The sequence below is a fragment of the Melospiza georgiana genome, chromosome 7 (assembly GCF_028018845.1).
Source record: "Melospiza georgiana isolate bMelGeo1 chromosome 7, bMelGeo1.pri, whole genome shotgun sequence".
NCBI classification, from domain to species: domain Eukaryota; kingdom Metazoa; phylum Chordata; class Aves; order Passeriformes; family Passerellidae; genus Melospiza; species Melospiza georgiana.
Genome location: NC_080436.1, coordinates 10,977,962 through 10,992,645, shown reverse-complemented (window position 1 = coordinate 10,992,645; position 14,684 = coordinate 10,977,962). Strand labels below are relative to the sequence as shown.

General features: G+C 43.7%; 1 protein-coding gene across 1 annotated transcript in view; it reads right to left on the bottom strand.

Moving 5' to 3' along the window:
* Nucleotides 1-161: 161 nt before the first annotated feature.
* The window catches only part of GLS (glutaminase), a 59,365-nt gene continuing 44,842 nt past the window's right edge, over nucleotides 162-14,684 (bottom strand). Inside the window, exons 15-18 of the mRNA XM_058027939.1 lie at nucleotides 4,924-4,985; nucleotides 3,923-3,999; nucleotides 3,714-3,777; nucleotides 162-3,381 (exon numbers count right to left, since the gene is read on the bottom strand). Coding sequence (XP_057883922.1) covers nucleotides 3,225-3,381; nucleotides 3,714-3,777; nucleotides 3,923-3,999; nucleotides 4,924-4,985 — 360 coding nt within the window. The 3' untranslated portion in view covers nucleotides 162-3,224. The remainder of the gene's footprint in view (nucleotides 3,382-3,713; nucleotides 3,778-3,922; nucleotides 4,000-4,923; nucleotides 4,986-14,684) is intronic.

Here is a 14,684-nt window from a genome sequence, read left to right as displayed (position 1 = left end):
TCAGGAAAACACTGCATTGCAGAAATTCATTCTGATTTCCTGCATACTTTGAACAATAGAAATGACCAGAGTAGGTTTTCCAGGACAGCCTTCCCACAAATGAAGACTTATTTCAATGGCAATCTCACAGACAACCAATAAAACTCACCAGCACCACCACCACCTTGGTATTTCCATTTATTATGCTGTAAAAAGCAACACTATCTGGATTTTATTTCTTAAAATAAATAACTTTCATTTTCAGAACCAGTACAGCTCAAGTTTAGATTCATTCATGGGAAACTGCTAGAAATACATTCATCACTGTCTAGTCCCCACAATACAGAATCTAAAAGTCAAGATCAGCCCAGTCAGTTACAATGACCAGAAGTACACTGCCAGTAAGTATAGTCACGGATAGTCCAGCTCTGAAGCAAAAAAAAATCTGGTACAATACAGTTTGTTCACAAAGGCTAATTAATGCTAAGACTACCACAATATTTCTGAGTACAAAGCATTAAGTTAGCTGAACGATTGTAGGTTGTGATACAGAAGAAACATATATGACATAAAAACAAAGGAGTGGGGGGAATCTTCTTTGGAGCGTAAGGAAGTCAGCGTTGGATAAGATAACCAAAAGCTATTTACTGGAAAATCTACATGTCAGTGTCATGAATGATGAACAGCCAAACCAATGCAGTACTGCATATATTTCTATTTATAAATAACGCCATGTCTAAGTAGCTGCATCGCTGAATTGGACATTACAAAATAATCCGTCTTCTCACAATGAGAAAATACTAAAACTAACCAGCAAAAATGCACTGAAGCTAGGACTGGCTAAAAGCACTCCAGATGAAAGCATTAATTTAGGGACAGCCAAGATCTTCAATGTTAGCTCAGTTACAATCCTTTTGGTTTTGGTTTGTTTATATCATGTGTACTATATAACATACCTATGTTTAAAAATGCCAGTTTGAACAACACAATGTCAGTTAAATAAAGCTACATCAGGTATTTTTCTGAGAAGCTGCAGAATGTGTTGTAACAGGGGCAAGATAGGGAAGATTAGCACTGAAATCCATCATTTTGAACTAGGATCCATCTAAAAATATTCCTTTACACTGAAGCTCATAATTTTGTTCCCTTGTGCTACCCAGTGACTGACGTGGCTCAACAAAGAGCCAGAGGCCATTTCATTTAGTTCTTGTTTACAACAGGGGTGGCCAGACACAGGATGTGAAGAGAATGGGTTAAAAGCCTTCAGAAAAATAGCTGATCTTCAGAAGAACACAAGAAAAAAGAAAAAACAAAAAGAAAAAACAAACCCAACCAGCTTAAGAAGAGGAGGATTCTTAAGAAAAAGTGTTTGATAACCATGCCAGCCAGCTTCGACATGCTGTTTGAGGGCTTTAGACTTTCAGACTCGTTCATGGTGAAGACAGTCACAGCTTGTGATGAGTACCAAGCACTTTTCCACGTGGCTTGTCCTCCCTGCAGGGAGGCAGTATGGCATTTGGACAAGAGACTGTACAGGAACTTGAAAGGATTAGTTCTCAGCTATACTGACCTGCTGGGTCGCTCTGGAGAAGTGACTTCTCTCCAAGCCTTAGTGTCCTCGTTGCTAAAGGAGGGTAATGTGGTTCAGATCATCTTTATAAAGTGCTTGGGCATTCTAGGAAGAATTTGGGCATGATTCCAGGAGATTTTGGTGCCAAAACACAGAAAATTTGACCTCTGAGATCTACTAATGACTTGTACACTACGTGCTAGGATACCACCATATACACAACTCTCAAGCACAATCTCCTTTTCCATGTGCTAAATGATTCCTGCCTAAAACTCTTGTGCTAAAATCCTTGCCTGCATCCAACAACTACAGTGTGTTGTGAGTATCTGAAGTGACTGCCCACTTCTGAGGTTTGTGCCACACTACTGGCAGAAGCAATTGTACCTGGGACAGGGAGCTGTGGCAATATTGGACTTGTGTGAACTACAAATACCTGCATCTACGTTTTCCACAACAGGGCACGTGTCGTGCTGGCTTCAGTGGCAAGACAACCAATGCCACCATTCACCACAAAAGGCATTTACTCACTTGTGCTCCTGGTGCTGAACTCCTGTCCTACACCAGGGGAATCCCAGTGATGCAATATCCTGCTCCCTGGTTTGATGGCAGTGCAAGAAGAGAACATATCCCAAAACCTGGCTTATCTCCTGCTCTGCTCCTGTTCGGATTGGCTCTGTGCTCCTTAAAGCTGTTTCACTCCACGCGTGCTCCTTGCCACAAGCCTCAATGAGCTCAGATTGTATTTGGTTTGGTTCTTTGCCTTTCAAGCACTTCCATGCCCTGGCTGGCTCCTGGTGCAGCCTCCAGGAGGGAGCAGCCCCTGCCAGCCCCCCAGGGTAGTGCAAATACACCTGCAAGGAACACCTGCACGGAGTGGAAGCACCCACATTCCCTGGCCACAGGGAAGTACTTTAGCAGCTGAACGTGGAGAGAGAGGAGGGAGGCAAGACAGAGGAACTGAGAGAAACGCTCCCAAGACACAAATCCCACTACACACCCAGCTACACGTCACACTCCCCTACACCATTTGGTCAAACAAACCTTAAAAACACGTTCCCTGACAAGACTATCTCTAAGAACAAGCCTAGACCATTGACAAGTGTCACCTATATACTCTGTGATATTTATATTATGTAAACAAGGTTGTGTGGAATTCTTTTTTCTATTTTTTTCCCAAAGATAAGTGCAGATCCTTACTTAACACACCCAGCAAACATCTACATCAGCATCCTCAGCTTTCAAAAAACCTCACTGACGCTCACACCTGACAGTACTCTGGCTCATCCTGGCCATACTGGAAACAGAGGGCTAAAGAAACAAAAATTCAGCAGAAAAGTTCCTGACCACAGACTAGAGTTCACATAGAACACAAAAATAAATTAAGTAGTGCACAGTAAAGCCAACAACAGCTAAATATTTTTATACATCAATTATATGCAGCATGAGGTAATATTGCTCACATTATGGAGGGAGATTCTTAGTTGGTTTTGTTTCTTTTGAAGAGATTGGATTTGTCCTGTGCGTATAGAAACTCCTGTAACGTAACACTGAAGTAACAGAGACTTCTGTAAAATATATACCACTATCAGATAGAAACACACACGCTCTTCATTACTTATGCATACCACAATTAAATAGGTAAGTGATTTGATTCTTAGGGTCTAGCTGGAGATGATTATAGCAAGCCATCCAGATTTTTATGAACCGTTCGGTTCTCCTTCCCGTCGTTGTTATCCTCTGATGGCGTGTATTGGGTCTGATACTCTTGAAGAATTTTAAAAACATCATGGTGTCCAAAATGTAAAGCTTCATCCATAGGAGTGTTGTTCCACCTACAAAAAGCAGCACAGGATTTTTAAGATCAGCACATTAGAGCACCACAAATCCAGTTCTTTACATTCTGCACTAATGGCTCAGCACAGAGACCCCATTCAGTACAGTAACTGTGGAACTTCATTAAGCTGAGCATAACCTTTGAAATAATGGGTTTAGTGGCTCATTTTTCATTCCTGCTCAGTCTGCAGAACCTACAGAGAACCAGCAGGATCCCATTCCCCTGCTCCAGTGGCCTGGCTCAACACATTCCACTCTTATTTCTCCTCACAGACACTAGGGAACTGCTATGGGAGCACCTTCCCTCCAAACCATCAATAAAACCACTCACCTGTCTTTGGGGAAAGGATTCACTTTGCACGCTTCCAGCAGAAACTTGACAACATCCACGTGTCCTGCAGGAAAAGCAGCTCTGTGAGTGCCTGTACTTCCATACATCCATTTATGTACAGATAAAAGCAGCTATGCAGAGACAGCAAGGATGTGCTAAAGCACACAGACAGACAGACAGACAGCAAATGCTGTGTGAGGAGACAGTACCTTCTGCAGCTGCCACATGCAGGGCTGTCCGCGAGTCGTAGTCTCTTTGCTCCATATCCATTCCTGACAGAGCAAACCTTAAAAACAAAATAAAACACAATAAAGGAGATTGCAGAGGCAAGTCTTAGAGCACATCACAAAACCAGCATGGCAGGACACTGCCCTGCCACAAGAGGCTGCAAGCAGCACCAGGAGCATATTGTATCTTTGCTAATAATGAAAAGGGCTTTGGCTTCGAAAACCAGCTCAGTAACTTAACTTCCTTTCTGTTCCTTATAAATAAAAATAAAACATCTTTGCAGAAAACGTAACAGTCAACACAACTGATTTAAAATCATCCATGGCCAAGCCAAGCCACCTAAGGCAAAGTAAATTTATACCAGGTGAGAAAATCCCAGGAAGTCTCCCAAGTCTGAAAATCCTGAGCAGCATTAAGGGATTGGGAGGGTTCCTGCTTCACACTGATTCCTTGGGACAGCAGAGTTAAACTATACACCATAGATTTTCCCACCCACTAATTATATTTAGATATATTCTAGATAAATTAATGCTTATTTAGTCTACTATCATTATTACCTTAAATGTTACCAGATTCTCTTCCAGATTTCAAAAGCAAAGCTAGATGCCCTAACCTGTCCAATAACAATGTGCATTTTCCAATCTGAATTTTTGTGGCACTTTCAGAATTGAATATTAGAGCAGGTAAGAGTATAGACAGGATTTTCTGCCATTGCTATAAAAAATGGTTAAATAAATTGTTTTACTATGATATAAAGAAATGGAACACAGTGGGATTCAGGATAGTGTCAGGGTACCTTTTTGATAGTTAGATTTTGGTTGGGTTTTGGGTGAACACATTCAATCTCTAGCTCATGCAGCTCAATGTCCCCAACCCAGACACAGTGAATGTGCATGTTCATAATTGAACAACAACAGCAGGAACCAAACAAGCAGCATTCCTGTTCCCAAATTCCTATTCCCAAACCCCCACTGGTTTTTACCTCCGGAGCGCAGACACGTCCCCTGTGTAGGCAGCAAACAGCAGATTTATCACAGACTTCACCTACAAAGAGAGATCAAGTTCCAGTTTACTGATCTTCTTCCCTCAAACAGAAAACCCAGTGGGGCCAGTTGGTCCAGTGCTTATGAACTTGTGAATTGCATCCTCCCCTTGCCTGACCACAATCTGCAGCACAGCCTGCTTTGCTACCAGCACTGCAAGGTCTGTCTTTCCAAGGCTGAAGTCCTTAAGGACAGTAAAAGAACTAAAACAAATTAATTTCTGCTCTGTTGTGGGAAAAAAATATGAACCTTGCTCTACAGGCAAACTGTGTTTCTCTCTTCAGTTGCCCAAGTATTGAATTGCACAGACAGCATCACTCTGCCCAATTTATAAAACCATGAACTCCTCACAAGTACTCCTCTGGAAAAGTAGGATTATTTTTGTTATTAACTGCAAAGATTCCTAATGCCAGGAGAAATCTATGTCAGCAGACATAAATTTATTTAAATGTTACCCTTTTTTCTATGTATTACAGACTATCCTTGCACACATCCAATGCACACACTTTTGCTCAAAAAAACCATTCTAAGCAGTTCTGTTATGTAACAAGCAAGGTTTCCAGGCAGATAAAGTGGGATCTTTTTAGATAAATATGGGCTTAAAGCACAACACAGGTAAAGTCTCTGCTAAGTAAGTGCTTTTTCTCAGCTGTATTAATTATTCTAGTAAGAAATTATACTGTCAGGGTGCACCAACCTTGTCCCATGCATATTTCTAATACATCCTGGCTATAACAACTCTGCAGGTTTTAACAAGAGCCAAAAATGACATGCTAGATGGTTTTAAGTCTCCACATCAGCTTCTTTCATAAACTGACAGAGCCACTTCTAGGCACCATTTCCCAGTAATTTCCAGCAAACTTCCTAAAGGCTGCTTTGCTTTTTGAGCCAACAAAGTAACAGAGAGGAAAGAGGGAGCTGATGATGCACTGACCTTCTACACCAAGGAGGAGAAACAAACAGAATGAGAAATCCCCACCCACAAGCAAGCCTCCCACAGATTTCTGCAAGAACACTGGTGTATTTTCACAGGGCCACAGAGTAGCCAGCATCTGTGTCTCTTCTAAACCAAAGCTGTGGAGCTGCTTGTTGTTGTGTAAATATGCACTGAGGCAAAGAGAGACGCAAGGGGAAGGAGGCACAAAGGCCAGGATGGAAATGCAAAGGGGACACAGAGCCACCCACAAACCCTGCAGCTCCTGTGCAGTTGGCACTGTGGGGGCTGTGGGATGCAAATCTGTAGGATTCCCTCCCCTCTCAGGGCTGGGCTGTCCCTACACCTGAGTGGCCCCAAAGGCTGGGCCCTGCTCAGGCTCCCTCAGCTCTGACCCCACACCACCCTCAGCTGTGGCAAACCTGACATCTCACCCCACAGCCTCCTCTCCAGCCTTACAGAGGGCTGGCATGCAGGGATTGCACTCCTGCCACAGAGACCTCTCTGTTCAGAGTTTCTGCCACAGGCCAAAGCAGCGACCACGACTCGAGGCAGGTCTGTGGGGCCCTGCTGGGGAGGCAGAGCCAGCCATGCCAGCTGAGCCCTCACCCCACGGCAGCTCCGTGCAGGGCTCAGCCCCTCGGGAAGAGCTGCTGGGAGCACCCAGGGCTGGGCTCTGCCCGTGCAGGGTCACGGACACACGGACACATGGACACACGGACTTGCAGCAGCCACCCAAACACCCTCCCTGGGGTCTCCATGGGGAGCACCACAGCCAGCCCGAAATGCCAAAGGCTGTCCCAGAGACAGCAGCTGAGTGCAGGTGAGAGGGGGAATTTGGCTGGATAATCTCTGCGTTTCAGCGAGATGAGTCAGGCATTCCAACCCACAGGCAGACCAGGCTGGGGCACTCACAGGGTTCCTGCAGGTGGTGAATAATCTCCCTTTCCAGGGGCTGGGATGAGCAAAGGACACACTGTCTCACACAAAAGCCATTTCAGAGCTAACTGACCATTTTGGCTGGGCTTCTTGACGTTTCTGGGAAACGCAAATATATAGTAAAGTAATAAAATAAAAATAGCGTGCATTCCTTGCTTCAAAAAAAAACTTTCCAAGTGCAGGCAGAACCCAGAATCCTGGATTCAGCTGAACATTTTGCTAAAAAGTGATTTTTGTTTTCTATAAACATGTGACAAAATGTAATTTGGAGATTCCTGAGGCTTTGTAACACAATCACCTTAGATTACATCTCTCAGCAGTCTGGGAGAGGCCAAAGCTGCTCCTTCCTTAAGATAAAGTAGAATCAAAGGTTACTTTACTTTAAAACTGAACTTCTTGATGTGTTTGTTTTTGTTTTGATCTAAGTCCAGACAAAAACATCTCTGCTTGTTTACCTCAGAAGGAAATTTGTTCTGTGTCCAACATTAAAAGTAATGGGATTTAAAAGCAGGAGAAACACAACAAATTCAGTGGGACAATTATTAGCAGAGTAATTACCCAAAGCTGGTCAAAGGTGAACTCAAATTAAAATAAGGCAAGCGTGGCCATCATAGCTGAAAAAATCCTTTTGGGACAACTCCCTCCTGCTTCTAAGAGAGACTTCAATGATTTTATGGGAGAATTTGACTGGATTTGCTACCAACAAAACACACCTTGACCCCATAACTGCACCCTACTGTGACAGCAGCATAGACCAGGCCAAAAAATTAACAAACTTCATAAGGTATGAAATGAAACTACTAGGAAGGCAGCCATGAAAAAAAGAAGTTTTACTGAGTCCACGTAAAAAGTGAATTCAATAAAATTTAGGAAACTGCAAATACAAAATACATTTTGAACTCAAAGTAAGAGTATACCATCTCCACAAGCATCTTATGGGTCTTCCTTAGCTTTGAAGAGAATATTAATCAAAGCAGCACATATACTAAATCATTATGTAAGAGGTTATCATTTACAGTGAGAAAACCTTTAGTAAGTGAACAGCACTTGCTGCCATAAGCTTTGTATCTGTGCAGAATCTCACGCAGGCTGCCACAAAGTCAAGTTCAAATCCTCTACCCAAAACTCACAGCACTAGTTTGAAATAACAGGTTCATTGCAAAAAAAAAAAAAAAAAAAAAAAAAGCAAAAGAAACTCTGAAGTGGCAGCAGCAAACATACGATTTTGGGGAGAAAAAAAAGAGTGAACATGACAGATGAGCTCCATTCCTTCAAACTAAGTAGGGCACAAGGCAACTAATTTAAGTGGTGAGAAACTCACTGGCAGAGTCTCTAAACAAGTGGTTCATGAACATTCAGTGTTGGTGTTTTGATAACTGCCCTGGTGAACACAAGCCTCCCTAATGTTTAGAAACACAAAGTTTGTTTTTCACCACCTTTTCCTACTGCATGTACTTCCCTGACTCTGAAAATGCAACAGAAGGAGAAGGGATGGAGTCCCTTTGCTTTCTAGGAGCTGGATGGATCTGACACTGCCATACAGCTGCATGGCAGGACCAAACCAGAGCAGAAACTGCTGCACCTTGTGTGAAACAAGAGGGAAAAGCTGCATGCACTGAATCAGAGGGACCTGGCAGCTCTCCTCTCACCACACCAACAGCACAGAGCACGGCTCACTCACTACAATGGGACTCTCTCTGTTCAGCACTCTTTCCTCAGCACTGGGTACAATCCTCGTTATCCAGGCAGTGAAACCAGCAAGGAAAGGTTCCTCACAAACACTCACGTCACTCAATGGCAGAAATCAGAAACACAGTTTCACTGTCAGGTTAGGAGGTGCTAGAGGTCTTGGACTCAGCTGGACAAAGCAATGAATGAGCCAAGTCCTGCCTCACATCAGAGGTGGCCAAGTGACCAATGTCTCCAAGGTACCTCTCCAATTAATGGCTCTGTGAGTCTGTGGGTCAGCACGTGAGCAGCTCAAGAAAGAAAAATCAAGAGTGTTGCTGCTCAAGGACTGCACTGAGGTCAAGCTAAAGCAAGGAAACAGCCAGAGCTGAGAGCAGCAGGAAGTCACAGCGCTGCAGCAGATACTTCAGACAAACACGGGGGACAAAAAGGCAAAAAATGAAAGAGCAAAAACACCATTCCAAAACCCAGATGGACAAACTGAGTGAGCCACAGGGCCAGTTACAAAGTGAAACTCAGTGTCAGTGACTCCTAGCCCGAAGCTTTCCTCAATCAGTTGTTTTGCACATCTCCAGAGCCTGGTTATGGTGACAGTTTCAGAGGAGCCTCCCTCAAGCAGCAGTGCTGACGCGAGCGGATGCACAGGGACAGAGGAACTGCAGAGGGGAGCACGTGGCCCAGCACACAGCAAGAGCATGGCTGTGCTCCCCTTTTCTGCAAGCACAAAGGACCTGGGCATGACAGGAGAGCTTCAGGGCTGGTTTTCAATTTCTCAGTTCACAGTTTTCAATTTCCAACTGGAAAAATTAAATTTTAAACAAAAAAGTTTAACTTAAGTATAAATATGCCGAAGTTACTCATTGCAAGTGAAATTTCAACATCATCTAACTGATCTAAAAGGCTTGGCTGGAATGTAGGAATTGCCTTGGTGCAGTATTTGCAACAAAACAAAAAAAGTATTTGTAACTTCCTACCTGAGCTGCACACCCAAATCCAGACTTATTTAAATAATCTCACAATGACTAACAGCAAATGCCCACACAAGACTGAGACAGAATCACTCCTCTCTTAACAGAGACCAGTTCAGAGGATAATTTTTTTAACTGAAGACAGGGGTGTCCACCACTCCCTGGCTCTAATGCCATCCACACAAGACCTCTCCAAACACCTCAGAGACAGCACCCTGACACTGTTAGTGGCACTAAGATGGGAAACTGAGGCCCAGAGATGGAAATGAACTGCTACAGTCTCATGGTGAAGGGAGAGTGGCCTGTCACCTTCTGCCTGCCCACTGCCTTCATTGATAATGCACAACACCCAAAGCTCGAGCAGGAGCTGAGCACACTGTGCTGTGTCCCTGTCACCACAGGGCTCTGTCCTGCTCTGCCATGGCTCCAGTGCCTCCAGCACGGCAGGGAGAGCCTCTGCCCCGCACTGCACTTGGGTCAGGAGAGAAAAGCCAAACAGCTGTGCGCGTACAGAAAGCAAATCCTTCAGGAAAAATTAATTTAGCTCAAAGCTGGATTAGTTCCATGAGAAGCTCTTAGCTAAAAAGGTCAGTGAATCTGGATTTTAATTTCCTACCGTGTCCTGCTTCCTGAGAACGCTCCGCCCCCTATAATTTCTTTGAAAATGTTACAGAATTAACATTCTCAACAAAAAGTATTACTTCCAACTTTATGTTTCTCCAGGTGGCTGAGCAATATAGTCAAGTTCTGTAGTTTATAGTAGTGCTGCTCAAGGCAAGCCAAACAAGGATAAATAAACAACTCCCCTAAACTTGCCAATGCTCTTTCCATGACATTTAGGGATAACCACAGGTTAGCCTTCTGAAGAGATGTTCAAAATATTAAGGAAAAAATATTTGAATGGATATTGTTTCTCAGGAACTTTGCTGTATCTGAATTTTACTGTGCACCAGACCAAGTGTGCTGACAGGAGACTTTCAAATACAGCAAGAAGAGTTAGAAAGAGAGAGCAGAGCTGGTTGAGAGAACACATGCACCACGCTCTTCTCTCACATCCCATTTTTGTGCTTAAAATGGGACACAATGCTTCCTCTCAGGGAACCCTGCCCTTCTGGCCAACTGGCTTGAAGAACAAAGTTAAATGTTCCCCTGCATGGCACAGAGGTGCAGAGATAAACTGGCATTTAAATTTAGTGCCTAATGACGCATGGCTGTCACACCAACCCCAGGGCCTGACGCACTGGGACCTCAGGAAGGGCCCTGGGTAAGCAGGGACCCCTGATTATGTCCCCCCAGGTAAGCAGGGATCTGGGTTATGTCCCCCCAGGCTCCTGATCCCAGCCCCAGGAGAGCTGCACAGCAATTGGAATGCACTCCTGCAGCTCTTCACCAGGGAATCACAGAATAATGAGGTTGGAAGAGATCTCCAAGATCATCGAGTCCAACCTAGGCCCTAACACCTCACCCAGGCTATAGCACCAAGAGCCATGTCCAGTCTTTTTTTAAACACATCCAGAGACGGTGATTCTACCACCTCCATAGGAAGAGCATTCCAGTATTTTATTATTCTTTCAGTTAGAATTTTTTTCCTCATATCCAATCAGCCCAGCCCTGTCTGGAAGTGTCCCCAAGGCACAATTCTCCAAGCCACTAACCCCCACAGTGCTGAGCACAGCTGATCTGCACCTGTGACAGCCTGGCTGCCTCCCTGGGCCACCTGCACCGAGGCTGACACAGCACACAAGACTGAAAACCCATCAGGTGGCGTTTCCAAACTGCACAGCCCAGCTGCACACTGCTCCCTCAGGCCAGGAGGCTCTGCTGTCCCACACTGAGGCCTGGCAGGGGACACAGGAGCCCTGCACACGCCTGGCTCCCTCCATTGTTCCCAGCACACGGCCAGGCTAATCCGGCTCAGCACGGCATTAGCTCAGGAGGCAGAAAATAGATTGATAAGCTGCCCAAGGTGAGCACCCGGCCAGGGAACAGGGATTAATGCTCCACACAGGGACTCTGCTATCCCCATCCTCTGCAAACGGCCAGGCACTGACAGGGAAGGCAGGAGCAAGGAGTTTACATGAGTCACTAGTGATTTCACAAAGTCATAAAAGCTCCAAAGTCAACAGGAATTCACTTTCACAGTAGCACTGGTCAGCTGCTTTCCCTAAAGCTGATGCCCTGATGAGGGTCACCACCAAAAGGCAATCTTTCCTCCTGCTCTTTGGAAGAGCTGCTTATTTTATTAATGGAAAACAATCCCTGAAACCCAGGATGCCAATATAAACTCTGAAACAGCAGTGCTGACCTACAGATACCATGAAAAGCAAACCTAGAGCACAAAGCAAACCATTTAGTCATCCAGTTTTTACACACTGAACTTGTAACTCACCTATGCTGGAGCACAGCCTTTAGATGGCTTTTTCCTGGCATGGAGGGCTTAAAAATAAAGTAAAAACAGAAAAAAAACACCCTCAAACCTGCACAAAATGAATTTTGGTGTTTCAACTCCGAAACTAGAATGCAAGTAGTCCCTAAAAGGACAAAAATAAACCAGGGATGGATCTGAAAGTAGAACACAGGTATCTCTATGTTCAGACATTAGATAGGATCACTTATTTTACAAATAGGCCAGTTTTGCATTTACATTTAATTTTCAATAACCTGGAATCTACTCTCCAGTGTCCACATACAAGGCTATTATTGGGAAAAAAAATCCAGATCTAAGAGAGACAGCCATAGTCCTCCTTTAAAATACCATGTTCAATATGAAGGTAAGTTGTACTGCATAAGGGAAGAAATCTCAAAGCCTGTTTTTGCAATTGAACTTCTGCTTTGTTTCTCATGAAATGAAGTCAAAGTTACTACCTAAGGGTAAGTAAAGCACATATTTTACAGAGTCAAAACTATGACTGAACTATAGACAACTACCCAACCAACCTCTAAGCCCTCCAAGCCCAGCCATCTCCATTTCACCTGCCCTGTCTGCCCCAGTGCAGTGCCAGCTGCCTGCCAGGACACAACCCCCAGCCTAAGTGCCATGTTTTAGTCACTAAAGGAATCCCAGAATAATTCAGATGCTCACCCAGGGGAGGACTGGCTCTGAAGTGGTCTCAGAGCTTGCTAGTGAGGTTGTGCCCATGAATATTTTTAGGGATGGACAGTCCTTGAAGGCACTTGAAGTACCCTCTGGATTAAGCCTCAACATTACCTTATTCTACAGAAAATTCAGTTCCACAAGAACAGGCAATTTCTCTCAATAACTTCCTGAAGCACACAGAAGTGAGGCTTTCAGTAAGTGATCAAATGATCTCACAGAGCTCTACAACACCTACTGCCTCTGACAGAGCCTCCTGCCCTGACCTCAAACAAACACAAGGGTCTTAAGAAGTTATAAACTTAGAATTCTCTGGGAGAGCCTTTGTTCCCACTGCACTATAAATAATTAGATGATGTGTGAATAAATTAATGCATATCCCTTCACACATTAAAATATTGATATATTTGAAAATATAGACTAGGTTAATTCCATAAAACTTGCACATTTTTTCTTGATAACTTCCACCACCTCTTCAGGCTATTTTCTGCACTACTGATCCTTGTTTCCTCATGTAATGTGACGAAAGTGCAAAACTAACTTTAGAATCTGCTCTGCCATGCTTTAAAACTGACATAGGAAACAAGATTTTGTCCGTTTTTTCCCCCCACTTCCTTTTCTAACCCTTTGACTATCCTTTCTTTTCCTCTAGATGGTGCAAGGTCCTCCCTGTTCACAGCTGGGGACAGAGGACAACACCCAGCTCCTTCAGTTCCACCAGCCGTGGGTGCAGGGTTTATTTTTGGACTCAAAGCTGCCACAAGTGACTTTCAAAGCTGCTACCACAGAGTTTATTTCTGGAGTCTCCCTGGTGGAATTAACTTGAAATGCCATTTGCACAGCAATTACCCATACAGTTTGTGCTGTTGATATCAAACTAACAGACTAACAAAACTAAGCTTATTTATTCCTCACTCCAGTTTCCAGCAGCCCTGCTCAAACACAACCCATGTACTGAAATACTGAAAGCTGCTTCTCCCATGAGTGATGTCTAGACTGCAGGCACACAAGAGGCTGTATTTTCATGTATTCAAACACAAAGCAGCTCTAAAGCAACTGTGCTGCCAGCGTTGCAAAACCCTCAGGCAGGCCTGCACACTGGTTAGCTATTACTTTTATTTAAAGCTGGGCAAAATCCCAGTAGGTATTTAAATATCTTCTTGCAATTCAACTACTCACTTTGTTTCAAATCCTAGCTGGTAGAACTGACAATAAAGAATTTTCAATGGTCCTAAAAGTGTCTGTTTAAAACCCAAAAACAGAGCAAGGAGTTTTGACTAGGTTCAGTTCATGAACATGGAAACAAGCCTGTAACCAGCAGCTCGGTCTTGGAGCTTGTCACAGAAGCTGTGCATGCAGCTGAATGTAAGAAATAATTAAACCAAATATACACATCCAAGGTTTGTCCTGACACCAGGACCCTTTCTTCAACCTAAGAACAAGTGTCAGTCTGCTTTACTGGCAAACAGACAGTAAAGGCCACTAAAGGAGAAGTGCAGCTTTCCTGGAGGGAAGGCTGAGCAGGGGTGGTTTGCTCCCCTCTTCCATCTACTGGCATCAAATGGATTTTCATCATTCAATCCATCAAATGGATTTCATCAGTTTCCTCTGATTCAAGCCTTTTTGAGATAAGAACTGGATTATGCCACCCAAAATTGCAAATAATTACAGCATTGAAACCACATGTTACAGTAAACTGCATTTCTTCATCCATCTCTGCCTGAAGCCCTTTTTTTTTGTCAAAATACTTTAAATTAATGGAGGTATTCAAAAGCATCTAAAATTGCATTTACTAAAAATGAGCACAATACCATAAGAATTTGTCCCTTTTTTTCTTCTCTGCTACTGTACTAGTTTGCACAAAATTTAAAAAGCTTAAGGAGACAGGAAATAGTAACAGTGAGTAGAAGGTGCTTTTCCTCCAATCACATTTGGAGCCATGAAAGACAGAATTCCTCTCTTCCAGCACCAACCCCATGCTCATAAGATGGACATGAAGTGAACACAAATTTCTGGAAGAAGTTTGTAACACCTATATTCCTCAAAACAACATCTCTCTACCTGTGAAATCACCCT